Raw genomic sequence first — 26,853 nt, forward strand, 5'->3', positions numbered from 1 at the left:
GTAGTTGATTCGGTAGACGTTGGTGTTGTAGATTCAGTAGTTGTTACAGTAGAACTTGGTGTTGTAGATTCTGTAGTTGTTGGTGTTGTAGATTCTGTAGTTGATTCAGTAGTGGTTGGTGTTGTAGATTCTGTAGTTGATTCGGTAGACGTTGGGTTGTAGATTCAGTAGTTGTTACAGTAGAACTTGGTGTTGTAGATTCTGTAGTTGTTGGTGTTGTGGATTCTGTAGTTGATTCAGTAGTGGTTGTAGATTCTGTAGTTGATTCGGTAGACGTTGGGTTGTAGATTCAGTAGTTGTTGCAGTAGAACTTGGTGTTGTAGATTCTGTAGTTGATTCAGTAGTGGTTGGTGTTGTAGATTCTGTAGTTGATTCGGTAGACGTTGGGTTGTAGATTCAGTAGTTGTTACAGTAGAGCTTTGTGTGGTAGATTCTGTAGTTGTTGGTGTTGTGGATTCAGTAGTTGATTCAGTAGTTGTTGGTGTTGTGGATTCGGTAGACGTTGGAGTTGTAGATTCAGTAGTTGTTACAGTAGAACTTGGTGTTGTAGATTCTGTAGTTGTTGGTGTTGTAGATTCTGTAGTTGATTCAGTAGTGGTTGGTGTTGTAGATTCTGTAGTTGATTCGGTAGACGTTGGAGTTGTAGATTCAGTAGTTGTTGCAGTAGAACTTGGTGTTGTAGATTCTGTAGTTGATTCAGTAGTGGTTGGTGTTTTAGATTCTGTAGTTGATTCGGTAGACGTTGGGTTGTAGATTCAGTAGTTGTTACAGTAGAACTTGGTGTTGTAGATTCTGTAGTTGTTGGTGTTGTAGATTCTGTAGTTGATTCAGTAGTGGTTGGTGTTGTAGATTCTGTAGTTGATTCGGTAGACGTTGGAGTTGTAGATTCAGTAGTTGTTACAGTAGAACTTGGTGTTGTAGATTCTGTAGTTGTTGGTGTTGTAGATTCTGTAGTTGATTCAGTAGTGGTTGGTGTTGTAGATTCTGTAGTTGATTCGGTAGACGTTGGAGTTGTAGATTCAGTGGTTGTTACAGTAGAGCTTTGTGTGTTAGATTCTGTAGTTGTTGGTGTTGTGGATTCAGTAGTTGATTCACTAGTTGTTGGTGTTGTGGATTCGGTAGACGTTGGAGTTGTAGATTCAGTAGTTGTTACAGTAGAACTTGGTGTTGTAGATTCTGTAGTTGTTGGTGTTGTAGATTCTGTAGTTGATTCAGTAGTGGTTGGTGTTGTAGATTCTGTAGTTGATTCGGTAGACGTTGGAGTTGTAGATTCAGTAGTTGTTACAGTAGAACTTGGTGTTGTAGATTCTGTAGTTGTTGGTGTTGTGGATTCTGTAGTTGATTCAGTAGTGGTTGGTGTTGTAGATTCTGTAGTTGATTCGGTAGACGTTGGGTTGTAGATTCAGTAGTTGTTACAGTAGAACTTGGTGTGGTAGATTCTGTAGTTGTTGGTGTTGTGGATTCAGTAGTTGATTCAGTAGTTGTTGGTGTTGTGGATTCGGTAGACGTTGGAGTTGTAGATTCAGTAGTTGTTACAGTAGAACTTGGTGTTGTAGATTCTGTAGTTGTTGGTGTTGTGGATTCTGTAGTTGATTCAGTAGTGGTTGGTGTTGTAGATTCTGTAGTTGATTCGGTAGACGTTGGGTTGTAGATTCAGTAGTTGTTACAGTAGATTCTGGTGTTGTAGATTCTGTAGTTGTTGGTGTTGTGGATTCTGTAGTTGATTCAGTAGTTGTTGGTGTTGTGGATTCGGTAGACGTTGGAGTTGTAGATTCAGTAGTTGTTACAGTAGAACTTGGTGTTGTAGATTCTGTAGTTGTTGGTGTTGTAGATTCTGTAGTTGATTCAGTAGTGGTTGGTGTTGTGGATTCTGTAGTTGATTCGGTAGACGTTGGGTTGTAGATTCAGTAGTTGTTACAGTAGAACTTGGTGTTGTAGATTCTGTAGTTGTTGGTGTTGTGGATTCTGTAGTTGATTCAGTAGTGGTTGGTGTTGTAGATTCTGTAGTTGATTCGGTAGACGTTGGGTTGTAGATTCAGTAGTTGTTACAGTAGAACTTGGTGTTGTAGATTCTGTAGTTGTTGGTGTTGTGGATTCTGTAGTTGATTCAGTAGTGGTTGGTGTTGTAGATTCTGTAGTTGATTCGGTAGACGTTGGGTTGTAGATTCAGTAGTTGTTACAGTAGAACTTGGTGTTGTAGATTCTGTAGTTGTTGGTGTTGTGGATTCTGTAGTTGATTCAGTAGTGGTTGGTGTTGTAGATTCTGTAGTTGATTCGGTAGACGTTGGGTTGTAGATTCAGTAGTTGTTACAGTAGAACTTGGTGTTGTAGATTCTGTAGTTGTTGGTGTTGTGGATTCTGTAGTTGATTCAGTAGTGGTTGGTGTTGTAGATTCTGTAGTTGATTCGGTAGATGTTGGGTTGTAGATTCAGTAGTTGTTGCAGTAGAGCTTTGTGTGGTAGATTCTGTAGTTGTTGGTGTTGTGGATTCAGTAGTTGATTCAGTAGTTGTTGGTGTTGTGGATTCGGTAGACGTTGGGTTGTAGATTCAGTAGTTGTTACAGTAGAACTTGGTGTTGTAGATTCTGTAGTTGTTGGTGTTGTAGATTCTGTAGTTGATTCAGTAGTGGTTGGTGTTGTAGATTCTGTAGTTGATTCGGTAGACGTTGGGTTGTAGATTCAGTAGTTGTTGCAGTAGAACTTGGTGTTGTAGATTCTGTAGTTGATTCAGTAGTGGTTGGTGTTGTAGATTCTGTAGTTGATTCGGTAGACGTTGGGTTGTAGATTCAGTAGTTGTTACAGTAGAACTTGGTGTTGTAGATTCTGTAGTTGTTGGTGTTGTAGATTCTGTAGTTGATTCAGTAGTGGTTGGTGTTGTAGATTCTGTAGTTGATTCGGTAGACGTTGGGTTGTAGATTCAGTAGTTGTTACAGTAGAACTTGGTGTTGTAGATTCTGTAGTTGTTGGTGTTGTAGATTCTGTAGTTGATTCAGTAGTGGTTGGTGTTGTAGATTCTGTAGTTGATTCGGTAGATGTTGGGTTGTAGATTCAGTAGTTGTTACAGTAGAACTTGGTGTTGTAGATTCTGTAGTTGTTGGTGTTGTAGATTCTGTAGTTGATTCAGTAGTGGTTGGTGTTGTAGATTCTGTAGTTGATTCGGTAGACGTTGGGTTGTAGATTCAGTAGTTGTTACAGTAGAACTTGGTGTTGTAGATTCTGTAGTTGTTGGTGTTGTAGATTCTGTAGTTGATTCAGTAGTGGTTGGTGTTGTAGATTCTGTAGTTGATTCGGTAGACGTTGGAGTTGTAGATTCAGTAGTTGTTACAGTAGAACTTGGTGTTGTAGATTCTGTAGTTGTTGGTGTTGTAGATTCTGTAGTTGATTCAGTAGTGGTTGGTGTTGTGGATTCTGTAGTTGATTCGGTAGACGTTGGGTTGTAGATTCAGTAGTTGTTACAGTAGAACTTGGTGTTGTAGATTCTGTAGTTGTTGGTGTTGTAGATTCAGTAGTTGATTCACTAGTTGTTGGTGTTGTGGATTCGGTAGACGTTTGAGTTGTAAATTCAGTAGTTGTTACAGTAGAACTTGGTGTTGTAGATTCTGTAGTTGTTGGTGTTGTAGATTCTGTAGTTGATTCAGTAGTGGTTGGTGTTGTAGATTCTGTAGTTGATTCGGTAGACGTTGGAGTTGTAGATTCAGTAGTTGTTACAGTAGAACTTGGTGTTGTAGATTCTGTAGTTGTTGGTGTTGTGGATTCTGTAGTTGATTCAGTAGTGGTTGGTGTTGTAGATTCTGTAGTTGATTCGGTAGACGTTGGAGTTGTAGATTCAGTAGTTGTTACAGTAGAGCTTTGTGTGGTAGATTCTGTAGTTGTTGGTGTTGTGGATTCAGTAGTTGATTCAGTAGTTGTTGGTGTTGTGGATTCGGTAGACGTTGGAGTTGTAGATTCAGTAGTTGTTACTGTAGAACTTGGTGTTGTAGATTCTGTAGTTGTTGGTGTTGTAGATTCTGTAGTTGATTCAGTAGTGGTTGGTAGATTCTGTAGTTGATTCGGTAGACGTTGGAGTTGTAGATTCAGTAGTTGTTACAGTAGAGCTTTGTGTGGTAGATTCTGTAGTTGTTGGTGTTGTGGATTCAGTAGTTGATTCAGTAGTTGTTGGTGTTGTGGATTCGGTAGACGTTGGAGTTGTAGATTCAGTAGTTGTTACTGTAGAACTTGGTGTTGTAGATTCTGTAGTTGTTGGTGTTGTAGATTCTGTAGTTGATTCAGTAGTGGTTGTAGATTCTGTAGTTGATTCGGTAGACGTTGGAGTTGTAGATTCAGTAGTTGTTACAGTAGAGCTTTGTGTGGTAGATTCTGTAGTTGTTGGTGTTGTGGATACAGTAGTTGATTCACTAGTTGTTGGTGTTGTGGATTCGGTAGACGTTGGAGTTGTAGATTCAGTAGTTGTTACAGTAGAACTTGGTGTTGTTGATTCAGTAGTGGTTGGTGTTGTAGATTCTGTAGTTGATTCGGTAGACGTTGGAGTTGTAGATTCAGTAGTTGTTACAGTAGAGCTTTGTGTGGTAGATTCTGTAGTTGTTGGTGTTGTGGATTCAGTAGTTGATTCACTAGTTGTTGGTGTTGTGGATTCAGTAGTTGATTCACTAGTTGTTTGTGTTGTGGATTCGGTAGAGGTTGGAGTTGTAGATTCAGTAGTTGTTACAGTAGAACTTGGTGTTGTAGATTCTGTAGTTGTTGGTGTTGTAGATTCTGTAGTTGATTCAGTAGTGGTTGGTGTTGTAGATTCTGTAGTTGATTCGGTAGACGTTGGAGTTGTAGATTCAGTAGTTGTTACAGTAGAACTTGGTGTTGTAGATTCTGTAGTTGTTGGTGTTGTAGATTCTGTAGTTGATTCAGTAGTGGTTGGTGTTGTAGATTCTGTAGTTGACTCGGTAGACGTTGGAGTTGTAGATTCAGTAGTTGTTACAGTAGAACTTGGTGTTGTAGATTCTGTAGTTGTTGGTGTTGTAGATTCTGTAGTTGATTCAGTAGTGGTTGGTGTTGTAGATTCTGTAGTTGATTTGGTAGATGTTGGAGTTGTAGATTCAGTAGTTGTTACAGTAGAACTTGGTGTTGTAGATTCTGTAGTTGTTGGTGTTGTAGATTCTGTAGTTGATTCAGTAGTGGTTGGTGTTGTAGATTCTGTAGTTGATTCGGTAGACGTTGGGTTGTAGATTCAGTAGTTGTTACAGTAGAACTTGGTGTTGTAGATTCTGTAGTTGTTGGTGTTGTAGATTCTGTAGTTGATTCGGTAGTGGTTGGTGTTGTAGATTCTGTAGTTGATTCGGTAGACGTTGGGTTGTAGATTCAGTAGTTGTTACAGTAGAACTTGGTGTTGTAGATTCTGTAGTTGTTGGTGTTGTAGATTCTGTAGTTGATTCAGTAGTGGTTGGTGTTGTGGATTCTGTAGTTGATTCGGTAGACGTTGGAGTTGTAGATTCAGTAGTTGTTACAGTAGAACTTGGTGTTGTAGATTCTGTAGTTGTTGGTGTTGTAGATTCAGTAGTTGATTCAGTAGTTGTTGGTGTTGTGGATTCGGTAGACGTTGGAGTTGTAGATTCAGTAGTTGTTACAGTAGAACTTGGTGTTGTAGATTCTGTAGTTGTTGGTGTTGTGGATTCTGTAGTTGATTCAGTAGTGGTTGGTGTTGTAGATTCTGTAGTTGATTCGGTAGACGTTGGGTTGTAGATTCAGTAGTTGTTACAGTAGAACTTGGTGTGGTAGATTCTGTAGTTGTTGGTGTTGTGGATTCTGTAGTTGATTCAGTAGTTGTTGGTGATTGTGGATTCGGTAGACGTTGGGTTGTAGATTCAGTAGTTGTTACAGTAGAACTTGGTGTTGTAGATTCTGTAGTTGTTGGTGTTGTAGATTCTGTAGTTGATTCAGTAGTGGTTGGTGTTGTAGATTCTGTAGTTGATTCGGTAGACGTTGGAGTTGTAGATTCAGTAGTTGTTACAGTAGAACTTTGTGTGGTAGATTCTGTAGTTGTTGGTGTTGTGGATTCTGTAGTTGATTCAGTAGTTGTTGGTGTTGTGGATTCGGTAGACGTTGGGTTGTAGATTCAGTAGTTGTTACAGTAGAACTTGGTGTTGTAGATTCTGTAGTTGTTGGTGTTGTAGATTCTGTAGTTGATTCAGTAGTGGTTGGTGTTGTAGATTCTGTAGTTGATTCGGTAGACGTTGGAGTTGTAGATTCAGTAGTTGTTACAGTAGAGCTTTGTGTGGTAGATTCTGTAGTTGTTGGTGTTGTGGATTCAGTAGTTGATTCAGTAGTTGTTGGTGTTGTGGATTCAGTAGTTGATTCACTAGTTGTTTGTGTTGTGGATTCGGTAGACGTTGGAGTTGTAGATTCAGTAGTTGTTACAGTAGAACTTGGTGTTGTAGATTCTGTAGTTGTTGGTGTTGTAGATTCTGTAGTTGATTCAGTAGTGGTTGGTGTTGTAGATTCTGTAGTTGATTCGGTAGACGTTGGAGTTGTAGATTCAGTAGTTGTTACAGTAGAACTTGGTGTTGTAGATTCTGTAGTTGTTGGTGTTGTAGATTCTGTAGTTGATTCAGTAGTGGTTGGTGTTGTAGATTCTGTAGTTGATTCGGTAGACGTTGGGTTGTAGATTCAGTAGTTGTTACAGTAGAACTTGGTGTTGTAGATTCTGTAGTTGTTGGTGTTGTAGATTCTGTAGTTGATTCAGTAGTGGTTGGTGTTGTAGATTCTGTAGTTGATTCGGTAGACGTTGGGTTGTAGATTCAGTAGTTGTTACAGTAGAACTTGGTGTTGTAGATTCTGTAGTTGTTGGTGTTGTAGATTCTGTAGTTGATTCAGTAGTGGTTGGTGTTGTGGATTCTGTAGTTGATTCGGTAGACGTTGGAGTTGTAGATTCAGTAGTTGTTACAGTAGAACTTGGTGTTGTAGATTCTGTAGTTGATTCAGTAGTGGTTGGTGTTGTGGATTCTGTAGTTGATTCGGTAGACGTTGGAGTTGTAGATTCAGTAGTTGTTACAGTAGAACTTGGTGTTGTAGATTCTGTAGTTGATTCGGTAGACGTTGGAGTTGTAGATTCAGTAGTTGTTACAGTAGAACTTGGTGTTGTAGATTCTGTAGTTGTTGGTGTTGTAGATTCTGTAGTTGATTCAGTAGTGGTTGGTGTTGTAGATTCTGTAGTTGATTCGGTAGACGTTGGGTTGTAGATTCAGTAGTTGTTACAGTAGAACTTGGTGTTGTAGATTCTGTAGTTGTTGGTGTTGTAGATTCTGTAGTTGATTCAGTAGTGGTTGGTGTTGTAGATTCTGTAGTTGATTCGGTAGACGTTGGGTTGTAGATTCAGTAGTTGTTACAGTAGAACTTGGTGTTGTAGATTCTGTAGTTGTTGGTGTTGTAGATTCTGTAGTTGATTCAGTAGTGGTTGGTGTTGTGGATTCTGTAGTTGATTCGGTAGACGTTGGAGTTGTAGATTCAGTAGTTGTTACAGTAGAACTTGGTGTTGTAGATTCTGTAGTTGATTCAGTAGTGGTTGGTGTTGTAGATTCTGTAGTTGATTCGGTAGACGTTGGGTTGTAGATTCAGTAGTTGTTACAGTAGAACTTGGTGTTGTAGATTCTGTAGTTGTTGGTGTTGTAGATTCTGTAGTTGATTCAGTAGTGGTTGGTGTTGTAGATTCTGTAGTTGATTCGGTAGACGTTGGGTTGTAGATTCAGTAGTTGTTACAGTAGAACTTGGTGTTGTAGATTCTGTAGTTGTTGGTGTTGTAGATTCTGTAGTTGATTCAGTAGTGGTTGGTGTTGTAGATTCTGTAGTTGATTCGGTAGACGTTGGAGTTGTAGATTCAGTAGTTGTTACAGTAGAGCTTTGTGTGGTAGATTCTGTAGTTGTTGGTGTTGTGGATTCAGTAGTTGATTCAGTAGTTGTTGGTGTTGTGGATTCAGTAGTTGATTCAGATTCTAGTTGTTGGTGTTCTGTGGATTCAGTAGACGTTGGGTTGTAGATTCAGTAGTTGTTACAGTAGAACTTGGTGTTGTAGATTCTGTAGTTGTTGGTGTTGTAGATTCTGTAGTTGATTCAGTAGTGGTTGGTGTTGTAGATTCTGTAGTTGATTCGGTAGACGTTGGGTTGTAGATTCAGTAGTTGTTACAGTAGAACTTGGTGTTGTAGATTCTGTAGTTGTTGGTGTTGTAGATTCTGTAGTTGATTCAGTAGTGGTTGGTGTTGTAGATTCTGTAGTTGATTCGGTAGACGTTGGGTTGTAGATTCAGTAGTTGTTACAGTAGAACTTGGTGTTGTAGATTCTGTAGTTGTTGGTGTTGTAGATTCTGTAGTTGATTCAGTAGTGGTTGGTGTTGTAGATTCTGTAGTTGATTCGGTAGACGTTGGGTTGTAGATTCAGTAGTTGTTACAGTAGAACTTGGTGTTGTAGATTCTGTAGTTGTTGGTGTTGTAGATTCTGTAGTTGATTCAGTAGTGGTTGGTGTTGTAGATTCTGTAGTTGATTCGGTAGACGTTGGGTTGTAGATTCAGTAGTTGTTACAGTAGAACTTGGTGTTGTAGATTCTGTAGTTGTTGGTGTTGTAGATTCTGTAGTTGATTCAGTAGTGGTTGGTGTTGTGGATTCTGTAGTTGATTCGGTAGACGTTGGAGTTGTAGATTCAGTAGTTGTTACAGTAGAACTTGGTGTTGTAGATTCTGTAGTTGATTCAGTAGTGGTTGGTGTTGTGGATTCTGTAGTTGATTCGGTAGACGTTGGGTTGTAGATTCAGTAGTTGTTACAGTAGAACTTGGTGTTGTAGATTCTGTAGTTGTTGGTGTTGTAGATTCTGTAGTTGATTCGGTAGTGGTTGGTGTTGTAGATTCTGTAGTTGATTCGGTAGACGTTGGGTTGTAGATTCAGTAGTTGTTACAGTAGAACTTGGTGTTGTAGATTCTGTAGTTGTTGGTGTTGTAGATTCTGTAGTTGATTCAGTAGTGGTTGGTGTTGTGGATTCTGTAGTTGATTCGGTAGACGTTGGAGTTGTAGATTCTGTAGTTGATTCGGTAGACGATGGAGTTGTAGATTCAGTAGTTGTTACAGTAGAGCTTTGTGTGGTAGATTCTGTAGTTGTTGGTGTTGTGGATTCTGTAGTTGATTCAGTAGTTGTTGGTGTTGTGGATTCGGTAGACGTTGGGTTGTAGATTCAGTAGTTGTTACAGTAGAACTTGGTGTTGTAGATTCTGTAGTTGTTGGTGTTGTGAGATTCTGTAGTTGATTCAGTAGTGGTTGGTGTTGTAGATTCTGTAGTTGATTCGGTAGACGTTGGGTTGTAGATTCAGTAGTTGTTACAGTAGAACTTGGTGTTGTAGATTCTGTAGTTGTTGGTGTTGTAGATTCTGTAGTTGATTCAGTAGTGGTTGGTGTTGTAGATTCTGTAGTTGATTCGGTAGACGTTGGGTTGTAGATTCAGTAGTTGTTACAGTAGAACTTGGTGTTGTAGATTCTGTAGTTGTTGGTGTTGTGATTCTGTAGTTGATTCAGTAGTGGTTGGTGTTGTAGATTCTGTAGTTGATTCGGTAGACGTTGGGTTGTAGATTCAGTAGTTGTTACAGTAGAGCTTTGTGTGGTAGATTCTGTAGTTGTTGGTGTTGTGGATTCTGTAGTTGATTCAGTAGTGGTTGGTGTTGTAGATTCTGTAGTTGATTCGGTAGACGTTGGAGTTGTAGATTCAGTAGTTGTTACAGTAGAACTTGGTGTTGTAGATTCTGTAGTTGTTGGTGTTGTAGATTCTGTAGTTGATTCAGTAGTGGTTGGTGTTGTAGATTCTGTAGTTGATTCGGTAGACGTTGGGTTGTAGATTCAGTAGTTGTTACAGTAGAACTTGGTGTTGTAGATTCTGTAGTTGTTGGTGTTGTGGATTCTGTAGTTGATTCAGTAGTGGTTGGTGTTGTAGATTCTGTAGTTGATTCGGTAGACGTTGGAGTTGTAGATTCAGTAGTTGTTACAGTAGAGCTTTGTGTGGTAGATTCTGTAGTTGTTGGTGTTGTGGATTCTGTAGTTGATTCAGTAGTTGTTGGTGTTGTGGATTCGGAAGACGTTGGGTTGTAGATTCAGTAGTTGTTACAGTAGAACTTGGTGTTGTAGATTCTGTAGTTGTTGGTGTTGTGGATTCTGTAGTTGATTCAGTAGTGGTTGGTGTTGTAGATTCTGTAGTTGATTCGGTAGACGTTGGGTTGTAGATTCAGTAGTTGTTACAGTAGAACTTGGTGTTGTAGATTCTGTAGTTGTTGGTGTTGTGGATTCTGTAGTTGATTCAGTAGTTGTTGGAGTTGTAGATTCAGTAGTTGTTACAGTAGAACTTGGTGTTGTAGATTCTGTAGTTGTTGGTGTTGTAGATTCTGTAGTTGATTCAGTAGTGGTTGGTGTTATAGATTCTGTAGTTGATTCGGTAGATGTTGGTGTTGTAGATTCAGTAGTTGTTTCGGTAGACGTTGGGTTGTAGATTCAGTAGTTATTACAGTAAAGCTTTGTGTGGTAGATTCTGTAGTTGTTGGTGTTGTAGATTCTATAGTTGATTCAGTAGTGGTTGGTGTTGTAGATTCTGTAGTTGATTCGGTAGACGTTTGAGTTGTAGATTCAGTAGTTGTTACAGTAGAACTTGGTGTTGTAGATTCTGTAGTTGTTGGTGTTGTAGATTCTGTAGTTGTTGGTGTTGTGGATTCAGTAGTTGATTCAGTAGTTGTTCGTGTTGTGGATTCGGTAGACGTTGGGTTGTAGATTCAGTAGTTGTTACAGTAGAACTTGATGTTGTAGATTCTGTAGTTGTTGGTGTTGTGGATTCTGTAGTTGATTCAGTAGTGGTTGGTGTTGTAGATTCTGTGGTTGATTCGGTAGACGTTGGAGTTGTAGATTCTGTAGTTGTTGGTGTTGTGGATTCAGTAGTTGATTCAGTAGTTGTTGGTGTTGTGGATTCGGTAGACGTTGGAGTTGTAGATTCAGTAGTTGTTACAGTAGAACTTGGTGTTGTAGATTCTGTAGTTGTTGGTGTTGTGGATTCAGTAGTTGATTCAGTAGTTGTTGGTGTTGTGGATTCTGTAGTCGATTTGGTAGACGTTGGAGTTGTAGATTCAGTAGTTGTTACAGTATAGCTTTGTGTGGTAGATTCTGTAGTTGATTCAGTAGTGGTTGGTGTTGTAGATTCTGTAGTTGATTCGGTAGACGGTGGAGTTGTAGATTCAGTAGTTGTTACAGTAGAACTTGGAGTTTTAGATTCTGTAGTTGTTGGTGTTGTAGATTCAGTAGTTGATTCGGTAGACGTTGGAGTTGTAGATTCAGTAGTTGTTACAGTAGAACTTGGTGTTGTAGATTCTGTAGTTGTTGGTGTTGTAGATTCTGTAGTTGATTCAGTAGTGGTTGGTGTTGTAGATTCTGTAGTTGATTCGGTAGACGTTGTAGTTGTAGATTCAGTAGTTGTTACAGTAGAACTTGGTGTTGTAGATTCTGTAGTTGTTGGTGTTGTAGATTCTGTAGTTGATTCAGTAGTGGTTGGTGTTGTAGATTCTGTAGTTGATTCGGTAGACGTTGGAGTTGTAGATTCAGTAGTTGTTACAGTAGAGCTTTGTGTGGTAGATTCTACAGTTGTTGGTGTTGTGGATTCAGTAGTTGATTCAGTAGTTGTTGGTGTTGTGGATTCGGTAGACGTTGGGTTGTAGATTCAGTAGTTGTTACAGTAGAACTTGGTGTTGTAGATTCTGTAGTTGTTGGTGTTGTGGATTCTGTAGTTGATTCAGTAGTTGTTGGTGTTGTGGATTCTGTAGTCGATTTGGTAGACGTTGGAGTTGTAGATTCAGTAGTTGTTACAGTATAGCTTTGTGTGGTAGATTCTGTAGTTGATTCAGTAGTGGTTGGTGTTGTAGATTCTGTAGTTGATTCGGTAGACGGTGGGTTGTAGATTCAGTAGTTGTTACAGTAGAACTTGGTGTTTTAGATTCTGTAGTTGTTGGTGTTGTAGATTCAGTAGTGGTGATTCGGTAGACGTTGGGTTGTAGATTCAGTAGTTGTTACAGTAGAACTTGGTGTTGTAGATTCTGTAGTTGTTGGTGTTGTAGATTCTGTAGTTGATTCAGTAGTGGTTGGTGTTGTAGATTCTCTAGTTGATTCGGTAGACGTTGGAGTTGTAGATTCCGTAGTTGTTACAGTAGAACTTGGTGTTGTAGATTCTGTAGTTGTTGGTGTTGTAGATTCTGTAGTTGATTCAGTAGTGGTTGGTGTTGTAGATTCTGTAGTTGATTCGGTAGACGTTGGGTTGTAGATTCAGTAGTTGTTACAGTAGAACTTGGTGTTGTAGATTCTGTAGTTGTTGGTGTTGTAGATTCTGTAGTTGATTCAGTAGTGGTTGGTGTTGTAGATTCTGTAGTTGATTCGGTAGACGTTGGGTTGTAGATTCAGTAGTTGTTACAGTAGAACTTGGTGTTGTAGATTCTGTAGTTGTTGGTGTTGTGGATTCTGTAGTTGATTCAGTAGTGGTTGGTGTTGTAGATTCTGTAGTTGATTCGGTAGACGTTGGGTTGTAGATTCAGTAGTTGTTACAGTAGAACTTGGTGTTGTAGATTCTGTAGTTGTTGGTGTTGTAGATTCTGTAGTTGATTCAGTAGTGGTTGGTGTTGTAGATTCTGTAGTTGATTCGGTAGACGTTGGGTTGTAGATTCAGTAGTTGTTACAGTAGAACTTGGTGTTGTAGATTCTGTAGTTGTTGGTGTTGTGGATTCTGTAGTTGATTCAGTAGTGGTTGGTGTTGTAGATTCTGTAGTTGATTCGGTAGACGTTGGGTTGTAGATTCAGTAGTTGTTACAGTAGAACTTTGTGTGGTAGATTCTGTAGTTGTTGGTGTTGTGGATTCTGTAGTTGATTCAGTAGTTGTTGGTGTTGTGGATTCGGTAGACGTTGGGTTGTAGATTCAGTAGTTTTTACAGTAGAACTTGGTGTTGTAGATTCTGGAGTTGTTGGTGTTGTAGATTCTGTAGTTGATTCAGTAGTGGTTGGTGTTGTAGATTCTGTAGTTGATTCGGTAGACGTTGGGTTGTAGATTCAGTAGTTGTTACAGTAGAACTTGGTGTTGTAGATTCTGTAGTTGTTGGTGTTGTAGATTCTGTAGTTGATTCAGTAGTGGTTGGTGTTGTAGATTCTGTAGTTGATTCGGTAGACGTTGGAGTTGTAGATTCAGTAGTTGTTACAGTAGAACTTGGTGTTGTAGATTCTGTAGTTGTTGGTGTTGTAGATTCTGTAGTTGATTCAGTAGTGGTTGGTGTTGGGGATTCAGTAGTTGATTCAGTAGTTGTTGGTGTTGTGGATTCGGTAGACGTTGGAGTTGTAGATTCAGTAGTTGTTACAGTAGAACTTGGTGTTGTAGATTCTGAAGTTGTTGGTGTTGTAGATTCTGTAGTTGATTCTGTAGACGTTGGAGTTGTAGATTCAGTAGTTGTTACAGTAGAGCTTTGTGTGGTAGATTCTGTAGTTGTTGGTGTTGTGGATTCTGTAGTTGATTCTGTAGTTGTTGGTGTTGTGGATTCAGTAGTTGATTCAGTAGTTTTTGGTGTTGTGGATTCGGTAGACGTTGGAGTTATAGATTCAGTAGTTGTTACAGTAGAACTTGGTGTTGTAGATTCTGTAGTTGTTGGTGTTGTAGATTCTGTAGTTGATTCAGTAGTGGTTGGTGTTGTAGATTCTGTAGTTGATTCGGTAGACTTTGGAGTTGTAGATTCAGTAGTTGTTACAGTAGAACTTGGTGTTGTAGATTCTGTAGTTGTTGGTGTTGTAGATTCTGTAGTTGTTGGTGTTGTAGATTCTGTAGTTGATTCAGTAGTGGTTGGTGTTGTAGATTCTGTAGTTAATACGGTAGACGTTGGAGTTGTAGATTCAGTAGTTGTTACAGTAGAACTTGGTGTTGTAGATTCTGTAGTTGTTGGTGTTGTGGATTCTGTAGTTGATTCAGTAGTGGTTGGTGTTGTAGATTCTGTAGTTGATTCGGTAGACGTTGGGTTGTAGATTCAGTAGTTGTTACAGTAGAACTTGGTGTTGTAGATTCTGTAGTTGTTGGTGTTGTAGATTCTGTAGTTGATTCAGTAGTGGTTGGTGTTGTAGATTCTGTAGTTGATTCAGGTAGACGTTGGGTTGTAGATTCAGTAGTTGTTACAGTAGAGCTTTGTGTGGTAGATTCTGTAGTTGTTGGTGTTGTGGATTCTGTAGTTGATTCAGTAGTTGTTGGTGTTGTGGATTCGGAAGACGTTGGAGTTGTAGATTCAGTAGTTGTTGCAGTAGAACTTGGTGTTGTAGATTCTGTAGTTGTTGGTGTTGTGGATTCTGTAGTTGATTCAGTAGTGGTTGGTGTTATAGATTCTGTAGTTGATTCGGTAGACGTTGGAGTTGTAGATTCAGTAGTTGTTACAGTAGAACTTGGTGTTGTAGATTCTGTAGTTGTTGGTGTTGTGGATTCTGTAGTTGATTCTGTAGTTGTTGGTGTTGTAGATTCTGTAGTTGATTCAGTAGTGGTTGGTGTTGTAGATTCTGTAGTTGATTCGGTAGACGTTGGAGTTGTAGATTCAGTAGTTGTTACAGTAGAACTTTGTGTGGTAGATTCTGTAGTTGTTGATGTTGGGGAGTCTGTAGTTGATTCAGTAGTTGTTGGTGTTGTGGATTCGGAAGTTGATTCGGTAGACGTTGGAGTTGTAGATTCAGTAGTTGTTACAGTAGAACTTTGTGTGGTAGATTCTGTAGTTGTTGGTGTTGTGGATTCTGTAGTTGATTTAGTAGTTGTTGGTGTTGTGGATTCGGTAGACGTTGGAGTTGTAGATTCAGTAGTTGTTACAGTAGAACTTGGTGTTGTAGATTCTGTAGTTGTTGGTGTTGTAGATTCTGTAGTTGATTCAGTAGTGGTTGGTGTTGTAGATTCTGTAGTTGATTCAGTAGTCGTTGGAGTTGTAGATTCAGTAGTTGTTACAGTAGAACTTTGTGTTGTAGATTCTGTAGTTGTTGGTGTTGTAGATTCTGTAGTTGATTCAGTAGTGGTAGGTGTTGTAGATTCTGTAGTTGATTCAGTAGACGTTGGAGTTGTAGATTCAGTAGTTGTTACAGTAGAACTTTGTGTTGTAGATTCTGTAGTTGTTATGGTAGAAGTTGGTGTTGTGGATTCTGTAGAAGTTGGTTTTGTTGATTCTGTAGAAGTTGGTGTTGTAGATTCTGTAGTTGTTGGTGTTGTGGATTCTGTAGTTGATTCGGTAGACGTTCGAGTTGTAGATTCAGTAGTTGTTACAGTAGAACTTGGTGTTGTAGATTCTGTAGTGGTTGGTGTTGTAGATTCTGTAGTTGTAATTGTAGAACTTGGTGTTGTAGATTCGGTAGTTGTAATGGTAGAAGTTGATGTTGTAGATTCAGTAGAAAGGGATATGTTTCACACAATGATAAAGTAGAAGATATTGTTGGTGTTGTGGATTCGGTAGTTGTAATTGTAGAAGTTGGTGTTGTAGATTCTGTAGTTGTAATTGTAGAAGTTGATGTTGTAGCGGTACATATTGGCAGAAAGGGATATGTTTCACACAATGATAAAGTAGAAGATATTGTTGGTGTTGTAGATTCAGTAGTTGTTACAGTAGAACTTGGTGTTGTAGATTCAGTAGTTGTTGGTGTTGTGGATTCAGTAGTTGTTACGGTAGAAGATGGTGTTGTAGATTCTGTTGTCGTAATGGTAGAAGTTGGTGTTGTGGATTCTGTAGTTGATTCGGTAGACGGTGTTGTAGATTCAGTAGTTGTTACGGTAGAAGATGGTGTTGTAGTTTCTGTAGTTGTTGGTGTTGTAGATTCAGTAGTTGTTATGGTAGAAGTTGGTGTTGTGGATTCTGTAGAAGTTGGTGTTGTAGATTCAGTAGTCGTTACAGTAGAAGTTTGTGTTGTTGTTAGAGTTGAACATATTGGCAAGTTCGGGTCAAGGATGCACAATGTGGTTAAGCATGACGGCCAAAATGGGAATATATCACATAAGTTCTGAGTTGTTGTCACTTGTGGTTCTGTCGTTGTTTCTGATAAAATTTGCCTTGCCTTACTTGCAAACTCTTTGGACATGTCTGCAGTGACTGCATGACAAATTACAAGAACCATAAGACACCTAAAAGGCTAAATAAGTTTCGATTGCTTTTATAACTTTGCAATTTAGAAATCTTACAAATCTTACCATTTTGAGTTCCCTTTAAGCACTGCTTAATGTCAGTCATTCTTACCTATTTATAAGAATATGTTTGCCTACTTACCTTACATTATCTTTATTTGTAATCATAAATTTCAATAATGCGTTTACCAAAATGACATTTTTGGAATTCTAATGGAACTGACTTTATCTAAATTTGAACAAGTGACGAAGTTACAACTTGTAACTTACAAGCGAGTGCGCTCGACTGTCGGATACCCTTTATCCATATCCAACAAAATAACTCCAGTGTAAAACGGTATTATCGTTCAAATTTTGTATATCCTTTAAATATTTTGTAAATGTAAAACAAAATATTGGTACCCATAGGTATATTTGTTGGCGACATACACTTACCTATAAAATAAACTATATAGTACCAAAAATACCAGATAACTTATTTACTTTTTTTATGGTTAGTAATTTTAGATTTTTCGCTGAGATCGTGGTATATTTTATGACCTTTTTTGCATTTTAATTTGCGGTCACACTGATGCGTCTCCTTGTTTGTTGTTGTTTTGGAGCAATATGTTTTTGAATGATATTGGTCAGCCTTTGATATTGGATCCCAATAAAAGATACGGACGTTTCGAACAAGTATGCCAATGTAATTAATTGATGTAAATTACAAATTTATATGTTTTCTCCTAAAATGAAGCACAGTGGACCAATGCTACTGACATCGGCCGCATTCCAGGAACATGTAGTTCCCAATGATTGGTGTGGGCACGTTTATGGAACTTCTGAAGATATTGCTCGTTTTCAGAACATGGGATCGACGAAAACCTACAAATACATAGCACTTAAACCACATGAACCAGTACAAATTGAATATAGAAAAGAACAAATCAAGAACATTTTAACATTGATTCCAGCGTCACAAAATACACAATTATATTATCTTCAAAGTGAGTACATATTTACGGAAAAATCAGTCAATTTTATTTACATTTTCGATTTGCAGATGATCATGTTAGAGTGCTAATAGTTGACAAATTGAATGGATATTTGGACTTTATACCAAAGGCTGGTGCGAATTTTCATCAAGCGCTGGGAAGTGGCATCGATGTCATGTATATAGACGATTTATGCTATATAACAGATGGAAATGAGGCCGAGCAACAAAGGGAGCATTTATATGTTCTCATCCAACTAATTAGACCTAAATACTTGCATGGCTTAAGGCAAAATAAGCTGCCAAGATACCTGATGGATTTGTGTGCTCGCAAAGCGTTGTATCTCAATACTTAATAAACATAAAACATTATTAAAATGTTATAGTAAAAAGTTTAATTTACAGCGTATTTGTTTGTAACTAAAAAAGCTTTAACTAAGATGAACAATTCTGGTTTCAGGCTTTTGTAGCCTTAGCCTTGCTCTTGACTTTCTTGACGCGCTTCAGACCATCCATTTTGCTCTTCATAAACTGCGAGTACATTGCCATAATTGTGGGCACATCCTCCTGACTTACGATAGTCGAAATCTGAAAAGATTTAATCAGTTTACCTGTCATACATGTATTTGACTAGTATAAATTTACCTTTTTTGACTTGGACTGTGCTCGCATTAGACACATGTAGGTTGATGGCTTAGGCAGCGGTTTCTTGCCGGGACGTGGCACCGGACGATCATGTCCATCGTCTAAGTAGTGAATGAAAACGCATTTTTTGGAATTACTAAAAGTCGCATGTCGCATTCTCAATACAATTTTACTTACAGCGCTTGAATGTGATGGTAAAGGACGAATCCTTCCTTGCATCGTTCGCAATCTTCTCTAAGCGCAGTATAAACTGAAATGAATTTTTTATTATTGAATGTAATTAGTTTTTTCTTTATTTATTTACATTTGAATTGTCCAGCAAAACCATTTCGTGGCAGCAGATATCAGTCTAGGTAAAAAGTGACTAGTGGTGGGGCAACACCGATAACATATCGATGTTGAAATTGTTCCTTAAAACAGCGGTTAACATTGATTTTTTTCTGCAGGCAACTATGTTGCAAATTCATTTATCATTGAATTCGTTTTCTTTTAGATGGAACTCATACTTTGAAAAGCTAAATTTATATTTTTCGTCCACGTGCTTATACAAAAAATAATATTTGCGCAATTAATGGTCTCTCTGCGTGATTTGGTATTATTAAACGTTGAACGTTATTTAATAATAATATGAATATATCATTTGCTATAAAAACATCAACCTCTTAAAATGACACAATATGTATATTTTCTAGAACTTGTCTCTTAACAGCGACACAAATGTTAACTAACATAATAGGTGCGTGACGTCACAAAAACTCACAAATGCTGCCAACATTTGCATATGCTATCAAGTTGGCAGGGCTGGCATTCGGTCTTGCTTCGCCACAAAAAAAAATTTTACACTAAAATTTTGTAAAATCAACGAAAACTTACAAGTGCAAGCAATTTGTGAGGCTATTGTACACACAAACCCATAGCGAAACGTTGCCTGCATTACGTTAACAACAACGGTACACAACTATTATTGCAAAGCGCAGCGTGTTCTCTGGTTTATTGTTGGTGTGGTGTAAGCAAGCGGAGGAGAAACGATCGAACTACAAAATTTCTACTACGACGACCGCCAAAGGAAGCAGAGCACTCTCAACCCATTCTACACCCCGCCCAAACGCCAACGAAGGTGGCAACGACAATAACAACATCAAGCAACGGCATTGTGGCAACTTCCCCGCCCTCCAAGTAGTAAACAAAAGTCAAGCAACAAAATAAACTAGCAAACATGGTAAGACCAACAGAAGATACACGTACAAATTTCGCGAGCCGGTCTCAAGAATTCAGGACGCTGTTGTTGTGCTGCTGTTCAAATTGCACGTCATTCGGCACATACACAAACAAACAAACACACTTATGGAACGCGTGTGTGAATAAGCAAAAAACAATGCGCTGAACTTTGACCGAAACCTTGTCAATAACACGAACTAATTCGCATTTAATTCGCTTGCAGGATGTGTTTCTAATGATCAGAAGGCAGAAAACAACCATTTTTACGGATGCCAAGGAAAACACATCAGTTGTTGAACTGAAACGCATGATCGAAGGTAAGTGTGAGTGTGTTAAGTGTGTGTGTGTGCTTCATTTGGTCTGACTGCTTTTAAATGTATGTGTGTGCGTGTGTTATTCCTATTTATAGCAAACAATTTGTTGATTATTAAGTAATTTTATGACCATCCAACGCTATTATAGGCATCTTGAAAGTGCCACCAGGCGATCAGCGATTATATAATCAGGACAATGACATCATGGAGGATGAGAATACGCTGCAGGATTACGGCGTTACGGTATCCACGGCAAAGGCGCAAGCTCCAGCGCAATTGGGTTTAATGTGCAGGTGAGAGAGAGGAGCGATACGAGAGAAAGTGAGCACTTCTAGGCATCCCAAATGTATTTGATCTGCGGATAATGTGACTGCGCAAACTTCGTTTAAGTTTCAAAAGTCCGTAGGAGCTCCTGCAATTCATCGCATTTCCACGAAATACATTTGTGATGTTATGAAAGCCGCACTTTTTTGAGTCACGCTGATAACACAGCTGTTGCTTTACATGCACACACACACACGCACACATAAAAAGTACAGTTTGTGTGTGTGAGTGTGTGCGTGCATGTTGCTGATATCGCTGCACGTGTCGTAAACTTGCTATTGAGTTGACATTTCACTGATGAACCCTTTTTTCTTGTTTGCTTGCAGGAATGAAATGGGTGATTTTGAGACGCTTGATATCACACCATACTCAGCACCGCCGGACTTACCAGAAGTGATGAAGAACCAAGAGGCCTCAAATGGACAAGAACAAGTCGCATAAACAAAACTATCAAAAGCGAAACATTCAACAAACAAGATCAACAGCAACAGCAAACAATTCAATCAATCAATCAACTGCTGCATGCGAGAGATAAAAATTAAAATGTTGAAAGAGTCAAATTTTTACTATCGTAACGCTCGCTTGTTTTTTCCCCTAAAAACAACAAAGTCAAAAACGCTGCAAAACATGTTTCTACTCTGCCTGGTCAAAAAACATCAACAAACAAACATCAAACAACTACAAACACAAGAGAAACATAAAAGCAAACATCATGAAAAGCTAACAAAAAATATCTATGCATTTTTTTTCGTTGATTATATAGCAAGGAACAATTTAATTAATTAACATAATGCAAACAAATTTTTGTAAATTGGAATAGGATTTATCATCTTCTCTCTATTTTTGGTTGTTTATTTTTTTATTATAAAATTTCTACGAATTTGTTTAAGTCAAAAAAATGGAAAAGTTCTGTATGGAAAAAAGTTACACTTCAAAATAGCTTCTAATAACAAACAATAGCAAACAATTTGTAATTGATACTAAAAAAACAAAAAGAAAAAAACGCGGTGAATATTTAAAATATTGGGATTTAAATTTATTATAATTTATAATCAAATTATGATTATTATTATTATTGTAATAATAAGATTTAATTATTATTAAAAACGAAAAAAGAACAACTACCACAGTCTACCAATTAATCACTGTCATCCATTCCGGAGCCTGCGGCTGCTGTCACCGCAGCCACTTCAGCATCATTGGCATCCGTGACACCGCCATCATCCTCTTCCGCCGAGTCGATAAACGATGCATTGCTGCTCTGCTGCAGCTCTAGATGCTCCAGATACTCTTGCAGGCGATCTTGGAAGAAATTGATGTACGTTTGCTTCTGTTGCGCCTTCGCTGGAAAGTAGTGTCCACCATCGTGCTCCAGTACCTCGACATTCTTGAATTGCGCGGCCAGCGCTTCACTCATGTCTTTAGGTATAATCTCATCTGTTAAGCCATAGATGTGCAGGGTTGGAATTGTGATGCGCTCCTCATATGCGCTCATGTGCACTAGACTACCGGATATGAAACCTGAGCTAAGCACCGCGAACTCAGGTCGAATGGAGGTCACTAAAATGAAAGTAGTTGTCATATGAAATCTGTTCAATTGTGGTACTATTGTCACCTACGCTTCTTCTTGGCCAGTCCGCAGATTAAGCCCACAAAGCAAGCGCCCTGTGAAAAACCCAAGAGTCCTTGGAATGGACCTTGTGTTTTCCACGCCTGCTCCACCACATGCAGACTGTCCTGGAAACCAATGGCGGGTCCACTCTTGTTGGTGCCCTTAAACGTGCCATCATCTTTATTGGCCCACCAACTACGCTGCTCCTCAACAGGCGCAGCATTGGCTTCGAGAGGGGCTGCCACATGTGGCGCTGAGATGAACACAAAGTCTGCGTATTTGCCGGCAAACTTGCGAAATGAGCCAAGTTTATTTTTAAACGAGTCAGCTGCAATTTAAATTGTATTAGTTAATATTCAATTAGGAAAACATTTAATTTACCATCTTGCCGGTAGCCGTGCAAGCAAAGGACGCGCACTTTTTCAGTGATCTCGATTTTGGCTGCTGAGGATGTGGATGCGCTACCTCCTGCGGCACCGCCGCTGGAACGGCTAGAGCCGGCTGCTTCTGCTTCGTTGTTGGTCATAATAGTTGGTTTATAAATAAAACGCCAGCTGCAAAAGGAGCGCGACAACAAATAAGAGCAAGCCAATTTGAGGTTAAGCGATAAACAGCTGATTTGTGTTTGGCTGAGAAGAAATTTCGATATGGTTATCGATTTTTAAATTCTTATCATTTTTTTGTGATATCAATTAACTATGTGATTGATATTGAGTAAACAATTATTTAGTAATCGTGCAAAAAATAACTTCCCAAATAACTCTTTAAATTGTCGGCCAAGGCAACATTTCTAAGATGGTATATTCCAAATAGAAAATCACTCAAGACAGTATATTTACAACAGCGCGTGATTTCAAATAGTTCGATAATTTCGCGTACTCAAACGTCGACTAGAAAATTTTTATTTCGTTTTTTCTATTTTATTCTGAACATTTACCCAAACACTGCCTATTTTATTTTATTTTCAATATAAAATATTTGACTTATTTTGTAATGAATTTGAAATGCGGTCGTGATGGCGCCAAACACATTAAACGTATGGTTGTCTCGTCTGTTCGCGTACATATAGTTGTTTCGCATTTGTTATACATGTTGTCTCTTTTGCGCAACAAATTTGCCGCTAGGTGTTCGCCATCTACTGGCTGTTCTAGAGCTGGCGCCATCTATCTAAGCTGAAGGCTATTTGGTTGATATTCAGCAATAATGTTAAGTTAACATTTCCCGTTTTTAAGGGAATTATAGTGTGGCGACACTCCTCCATTTGTAGTTAAGACATGCACTTTGTATATTATTTTGATTAGGGAAGTATTAAAAGAGTCCTTTTAATTTTAATAATTTGGAACGATTGTTATTTTATTTATTTTATAATTAATTATGTGATTTCAATAATAATTGATTTTAATATTATGATAATTTGTTGTTTAGAAATATATAATATATGTATTCGATAAATTTTTGGTTGGTTTGATGGAAAGCAATCACTGTGATTGATGAAAACTGACATCGTCAGCAGCGTAATCTATTTAATGACCACGTGTTTACACTAACCGCAAGCAACACAACAACGTGTTAACAAGTTGTTGGCTTGCTAGCTGGATTTTAATGCGAATTATCTGCTGTACACGCCACGTGTACTTGAGTTGCATCTCATAGTGTGTGTGTGTGTGTGTGTGTGTGTTTTGTCTTAATATGTACAACTTGGCAACGAAGTAAACCCTCAGTTGAGATTTCGTGTTTGCCAGTTGCATCAATAATTTTAACCTATTGTGTAGCTTGAATTTTAGTCCCGCATCAACATGACCTGATTGACGTTAGCTATGTTAGAGTTAGCCGCCCATTTAAACGCTGTTTACACGTTGTACTAACATGCACATACATTCGTGTGTGTGAGTGTGTGTAAATGGTTAGCGAGTTGACCAACAAACATTGAAGTTGCTTCAACTGGATGCTGGGAATTAAATATGCTTGCCATGTAGCAAATTTTTGGTGAAATTTTTGTCACATTTCTGCATGATAAATGCGCACCTGATTGTACACAATTCATGTAAGTGTGTGTGTGTGTGTGTGTGTGTGTGTTGACCCCTTCTTGGTATTGACTGTAAGCCTGCCTAATATTAATTTGCTGATTTATTAGCATCATTCCTCAGTGCAGAGCAGCCACTATAAATTTTAATGAAATTTGAATAAATGCGTGCGAATATCGCATTTCATGTCGAGCCATTTATTGTTGAGGTTTCAACTTAAAATGCAAATTCGTCTCGATGTATCTGTGTGCGAGTGTGTATGTGTGTGTGTGTTCGTAAATTGTAAATATTTATGTGGTATAGGCTTTTATTGCAACGAACGCATTGCCGTCTGATTAATATCCGCAAATGTGTTTAAATGCAATCAAATAAACAGACCAAAAGAGGAAAGAAGAGGAACAGAGAAGAGAAAACAACACTAAATGAAATAAAAATGCATTTGGTTGCGGCAAACTCATTACGGATTCATACGCATTGAAGAGCGCACAAAAGTATGCAATGCAAAAGCGAAAATCCCACAAAAATGAAGAACACACACACACACACACACATACATAGTCAAGCACAGACATGCACACGCACACATGCATACCAATTGAGCAACCGCAAATACAAAACTATTTACAACACTCACAAACACACACACATCCACACACAGAGATTGACCCGATAGAAAACAGTTAAATATTTTATGTTGCTGCTATTTTACGCTTGTAAATCAGAGATAAAGCCACAGACAGCCGGCTGAGGGCTGAGTCTCAAAACCCTTAAATGCAGACACAAAATCCAAAAGTTACGAATCCCTGATTCGTGCTTCAAAATGTCTGCATGTCAGACAAAAAGAGAGAGAGAGAGGAAGAGGGAGAAAGAGCGATTTTGTGTGGTCTTCGTGGCCGAGAAAATTTAATATTAAAATCAAATTCTGTTGCATAAATTCCAAGCTGGGGGCCAAACTACGAGTACAAGACGTTGCAAAATATTTGTCAGGTGCTGTCTGGCCTTGCCTTCTAAATAGCGTGAAATAAATTAATAAACATAAATCACATTAATTACAATGGTAGCCTGGCCAACGTGGCATGCAAGCATTATACTCCACTATACTATATATTATATATACTCTTGTATCTGTGTGGCATCATTGAAAGCGCATTTTTGGTTTGAGGCTTTTGCTGTGTGTGTGTGTGTGCGTGCGTGTGTGATGACGAGTTTATTGGCCCCCAATGGCCACAATGTGCAACAATAAATTGCAATATTACAATCTGTTCTTTGTGATTTACAGTGCACACTCGTTGTTGTCGTTGGACGACATGTGTAAATATGTATTCGACAATTCAATTAAAGTGATAATTATGAGCATTGCAGCATGTTTAATTGTGTAGTCGAGTAGTTGGCAAAAGCATTACAAATAAATCATATTTAAGCTGTGCATGTCATGCTCTACATGCAGCAAGCAGGGCACGGTTTACCTGAACTGCTTGCAAGTAGTGCAAACCAAATTGGGCTTGTTGCAAATTTCATTAAATTGCGATCAATAACAACAGACAAACAAAATTATATAACCAAGATTGTAATAATTGTAATGTAATAATAATAATAATTGGCAAAAGCATTACAAATAAATTATATTTAAGCAGTGCATGTCATGCTCTACATGCAGCAGGCAGTGAATTCCTTACCTGAACTGCTTGCAAGTAGTGCAAACCAAATTGAGCTTGTTGCAAATTTAATTAAATTGCGATCAATAACAACAGACAAACAAAAGCAAATAACCAAGATTGTAATACAATTTATTACAGTAACAATTGGCAAAACTATATTTATAAAACATACAAAATTCGAATGCAAAATATTCCTGTTGAAAGGCAACGAAACATATTGCAACAAATTATGTTCAGGGAAAATTTGATCAATTTCATTTCAATTTACCAATTTAAAGTGCCGATGGCTTATTTGTGTTGTAGATATGGAAATAAATTCATTTACTTATTTATCTACAAATTGGGCTGTTTAACAATTTATTTTTGTATTCAAATAAACTACATTTGTTGGACCTAATTTTGTGAAAGTGTAAATAAAATAATGTATTTATTTTTCATTTACAAATATAGTTTCTTTACATTTTGCAAAAGTATTAAAATGAAAGAAATTTTTGGAATAAAACTGTGCAGCCATGAATTCCATGAAGTTTGTCCCAATTTTGTTAAAGAAGGATATTTTTGGAAGAGATATATTTTTTGCTGTTATAAATTCACCTAACCCTATTTATGTATTTAATTAAATTGTATTTATTTTGTATTCAGAAATATTTGTTCTCTAAATTTTGTCGTGCATTAAAATATATGCCAATTTCAGACTCAATATTTATGGAAATTTACTTTATTGCCGGCTCACTGTATTTAGATTCTCAAAGCATTTAGAACTCTTAGTGTAGCTTAGCTGAATGGTCTATTGTTGCCATTTCATTTCAGTTGAATTGGCCAACTTATAACAAGGCAACAGCAGCAGCAAAAGCAGCAGCCTTGTATTTGACACAGTTAGCTATTTGTATTCGTATTCGTATTTGTATTGGAAGAAATTTTAACAACAAATCAATTTATTTGCTACTCGTAGATTACATTATACGTGACTCAATTACAAATTGCTTTATTTGTCAGCCAACAGAATTGAATTGAACACAATGGCAAAGGGGGAAAGGACAGGGGAGGAAGCGAGAGGAACGGAAAGGAAATAGAATTGAACTGGATCCAAAGCCAGTCATGCAAATTTTGACTAAAACAAAAGCAATGCATTGCAAATGACAGACAGATTAATCTTCTAAGTAATTGCTTCAATGATAATTAGTACAAATCGTGCACAAACAACGAATCAATATCAATATTTAATCATGTCGAAATAGCCCATTTGGTCAAACACTGATTTACAGGGTATGCGAATTGAAAGTGCTTCTGGGCGCATGTAAACAGAATAATTGCTTAAAGGCAATTATTATTTAATTAGCAGAGCGGCATAATCAAAAAAAAAGAAAAAGAAAAGTGCTACCCGAAAAAAAATAAAACAAAACAATAGCAAATTGCAACGGCAACGGCGTCGAAATGTGGCACAAGTGGGCGCAACAAAAGTGTGAGAGAGACAGAGTACAAAAATAGAGTGCGAAAGAGAGAGAAGAAATAAAGAATGGCCGCCATTAAAATCGATCTCATTACTTAGCAATGGGCAGTTGCACAAAGCTGCCTGGTAAGCTGACTACGAGCGATGCTCGAGGGGTAGCAGAGTGGACAGAGACAGAGAGGGAGAGGAGGGAAGCCTGCCAAAAGTTTAATAACTGAAATGCTCAAAACACAAACCACAAAAGCGAAAAGCTCTTAGAAATGTCCAGCAAGTGAAGCAACACAAAACAAAAGCAAGCCGAGAAATCAAAAGCAAAACTCAATCAGGCATTAAACATTAAAAAAGAGAAACGAATAAAGAAACAACACAACAGCAACAGCAAAAAAGGAATAAAAAAAAAAACGAGAATACAAAATAAAAGCCAGCCCCAGAAGTGGGAAAGTGGGCAAAGAATATGGCACACAGCAAGTGGGTCAGCA

The 26,853-nt window shown here is 38.1% G+C and overlaps 4 protein-coding genes across 5 annotated transcripts; 2 read left to right on the plus strand and 2 right to left on the minus strand.

Annotated features, from left to right (window-relative positions):
• Positions 1-16,704: 16,704 nt before the first annotated feature.
• On the plus strand, positions 16,705-17,527 carry LOC133836477 (uncharacterized). 2 transcript variants are annotated; one of them, XM_062266985.1, is made up of 3 exons: positions 16,705-16,831; positions 16,893-17,142; positions 17,199-17,527. In XM_062266985.1, exons 1-3 carry the CDS (start codon positions 16,763-16,765, stop codon positions 17,483-17,485), a joined length of 606 nt encoding a protein of 201 aa, XP_062122969.1. In that variant the 5' UTR covers positions 16,705-16,762; the 3' UTR covers positions 17,486-17,527. The 2 variants fall into 2 exon arrangements, with proteins under 2 accessions (XP_062122969.1, XP_062122970.1); XM_062266986.1 differs by having other exon boundaries at positions 16,726-16,831; positions 16,898-17,142.
• Positions 17,499-18,229, minus strand: LOC133836479 (signal recognition particle 14 kDa protein). The gene is made up of 4 exons (XM_062266988.1): positions 18,079-18,229; positions 17,952-18,024; positions 17,775-17,875; positions 17,499-17,717 (listed from the first exon to the last, which is right to left on the minus strand). The coding sequence occupies exons 1-4, from the start codon at positions 18,100-18,102 to the stop codon at positions 17,586-17,588; spliced, it is 330 nt and encodes a 109-aa protein (XP_062122972.1). The 5' UTR covers positions 18,103-18,229; the 3' UTR covers positions 17,499-17,585.
• A 319-nt stretch (positions 18,230-18,548) lies between these two features.
• Positions 18,549-20,597, plus strand: LOC133836478 (elongin-B). The gene is made up of 4 exons (XM_062266987.1): positions 18,549-18,993; positions 19,216-19,309; positions 19,455-19,599; positions 19,957-20,597. Exons 1-4 carry the CDS (start codon positions 18,991-18,993, stop codon positions 20,069-20,071), a joined length of 357 nt encoding a protein of 118 aa, XP_062122971.1. The 5' UTR covers positions 18,549-18,990; the 3' UTR covers positions 20,072-20,597.
• Positions 19,983-21,861, minus strand: LOC133836476 (esterase GA18864). Its single transcript, XM_062266984.1, has 3 exons — positions 21,624-21,861; positions 21,250-21,570; positions 19,983-21,190 (listed from the first exon to the last, which is right to left on the minus strand). Exons 1-3 carry the CDS (start codon positions 21,766-21,768, stop codon positions 20,769-20,771), a joined length of 888 nt encoding a protein of 295 aa, XP_062122968.1. The 5' UTR covers positions 21,769-21,861; the 3' UTR covers positions 19,983-20,768.
• Between the last annotated feature and the right edge of the window lie 4,992 nt (positions 21,862-26,853).

This window comes from Drosophila sulfurigaster, chromosome 2R (assembly GCF_023558435.1).
Source record: "Drosophila sulfurigaster albostrigata strain 15112-1811.04 chromosome 2R, ASM2355843v2, whole genome shotgun sequence".
Lineage (NCBI taxonomy): Eukaryota > Metazoa > Arthropoda > Insecta > Diptera > Drosophilidae > Drosophila > Drosophila sulfurigaster.

Bases quoted from the DNA above. Each gene is read 5' to 3' on its own strand.
- LOC133836477 (XM_062266985.1), top strand. From the start codon at position 16,763: ATGTTTTTGAATGATATTGGTCAGCCTTTGATATTGGATCCCAATAAA. The intron at 16,832-16,892 runs GTATGCCAATGT...CCTAAAATGAAG, and splicing joins GATACGGACGTTTCGAACAA to CACAGTGGACCAATGCTACT. The intron at 17,143-17,198 runs GTGAGTACATAT...TTCGATTTGCAG, and splicing joins ACAATTATATTATCTTCAAA to ATGATCATGTTAGAGTGCTA.
- LOC133836479 (XM_062266988.1), bottom strand. From the start codon at position 18,102: ATGGTTTTGCTGGACAATTCAAAT. The intron at 18,025-18,078 runs GTAAATAAATAA...AATTCATTTCAG, and splicing joins TTTTGCTGGACAATTCAAAT to TTTATACTGCGCTTAGAGAA. The intron at 17,718-17,774 runs GTAAATTTATAC...AAATCTTTTCAG, and splicing joins CACAGTCCAAGTCAAAAAAG to ATTTCGACTATCGTAAGTCA.
- LOC133836478 (XM_062266987.1), top strand. The intron at 19,310-19,454 runs GTAAGTGTGAGT...ACGCTATTATAG, and splicing joins ACTGAAACGCATGATCGAAG to GCATCTTGAAAGTGCCACCA. The intron at 19,600-19,956 runs GTGAGAGAGAGG...GTTTGCTTGCAG, and splicing joins CAATTGGGTTTAATGTGCAG to GAATGAAATGGGTGATTTTG.
- LOC133836476 (XM_062266984.1), bottom strand. From the start codon at position 21,768: ATGACCAACAACGAAGCAGAAGCAGCCGGCTCTAGCCGTTCCAGCGGC. The intron at 21,571-21,623 runs GTAAATTAAATG...TTTAAATTGCAG, and splicing joins GCACGGCTACCGGCAAGATG to CTGACTCGTTTAAAAATAAA. The intron at 21,191-21,249 runs GTAGGTGACAAT...CTTTCATTTTAG, and splicing joins CGGACTGGCCAAGAAGAAGC to TGACCTCCATTCGACCTGAG.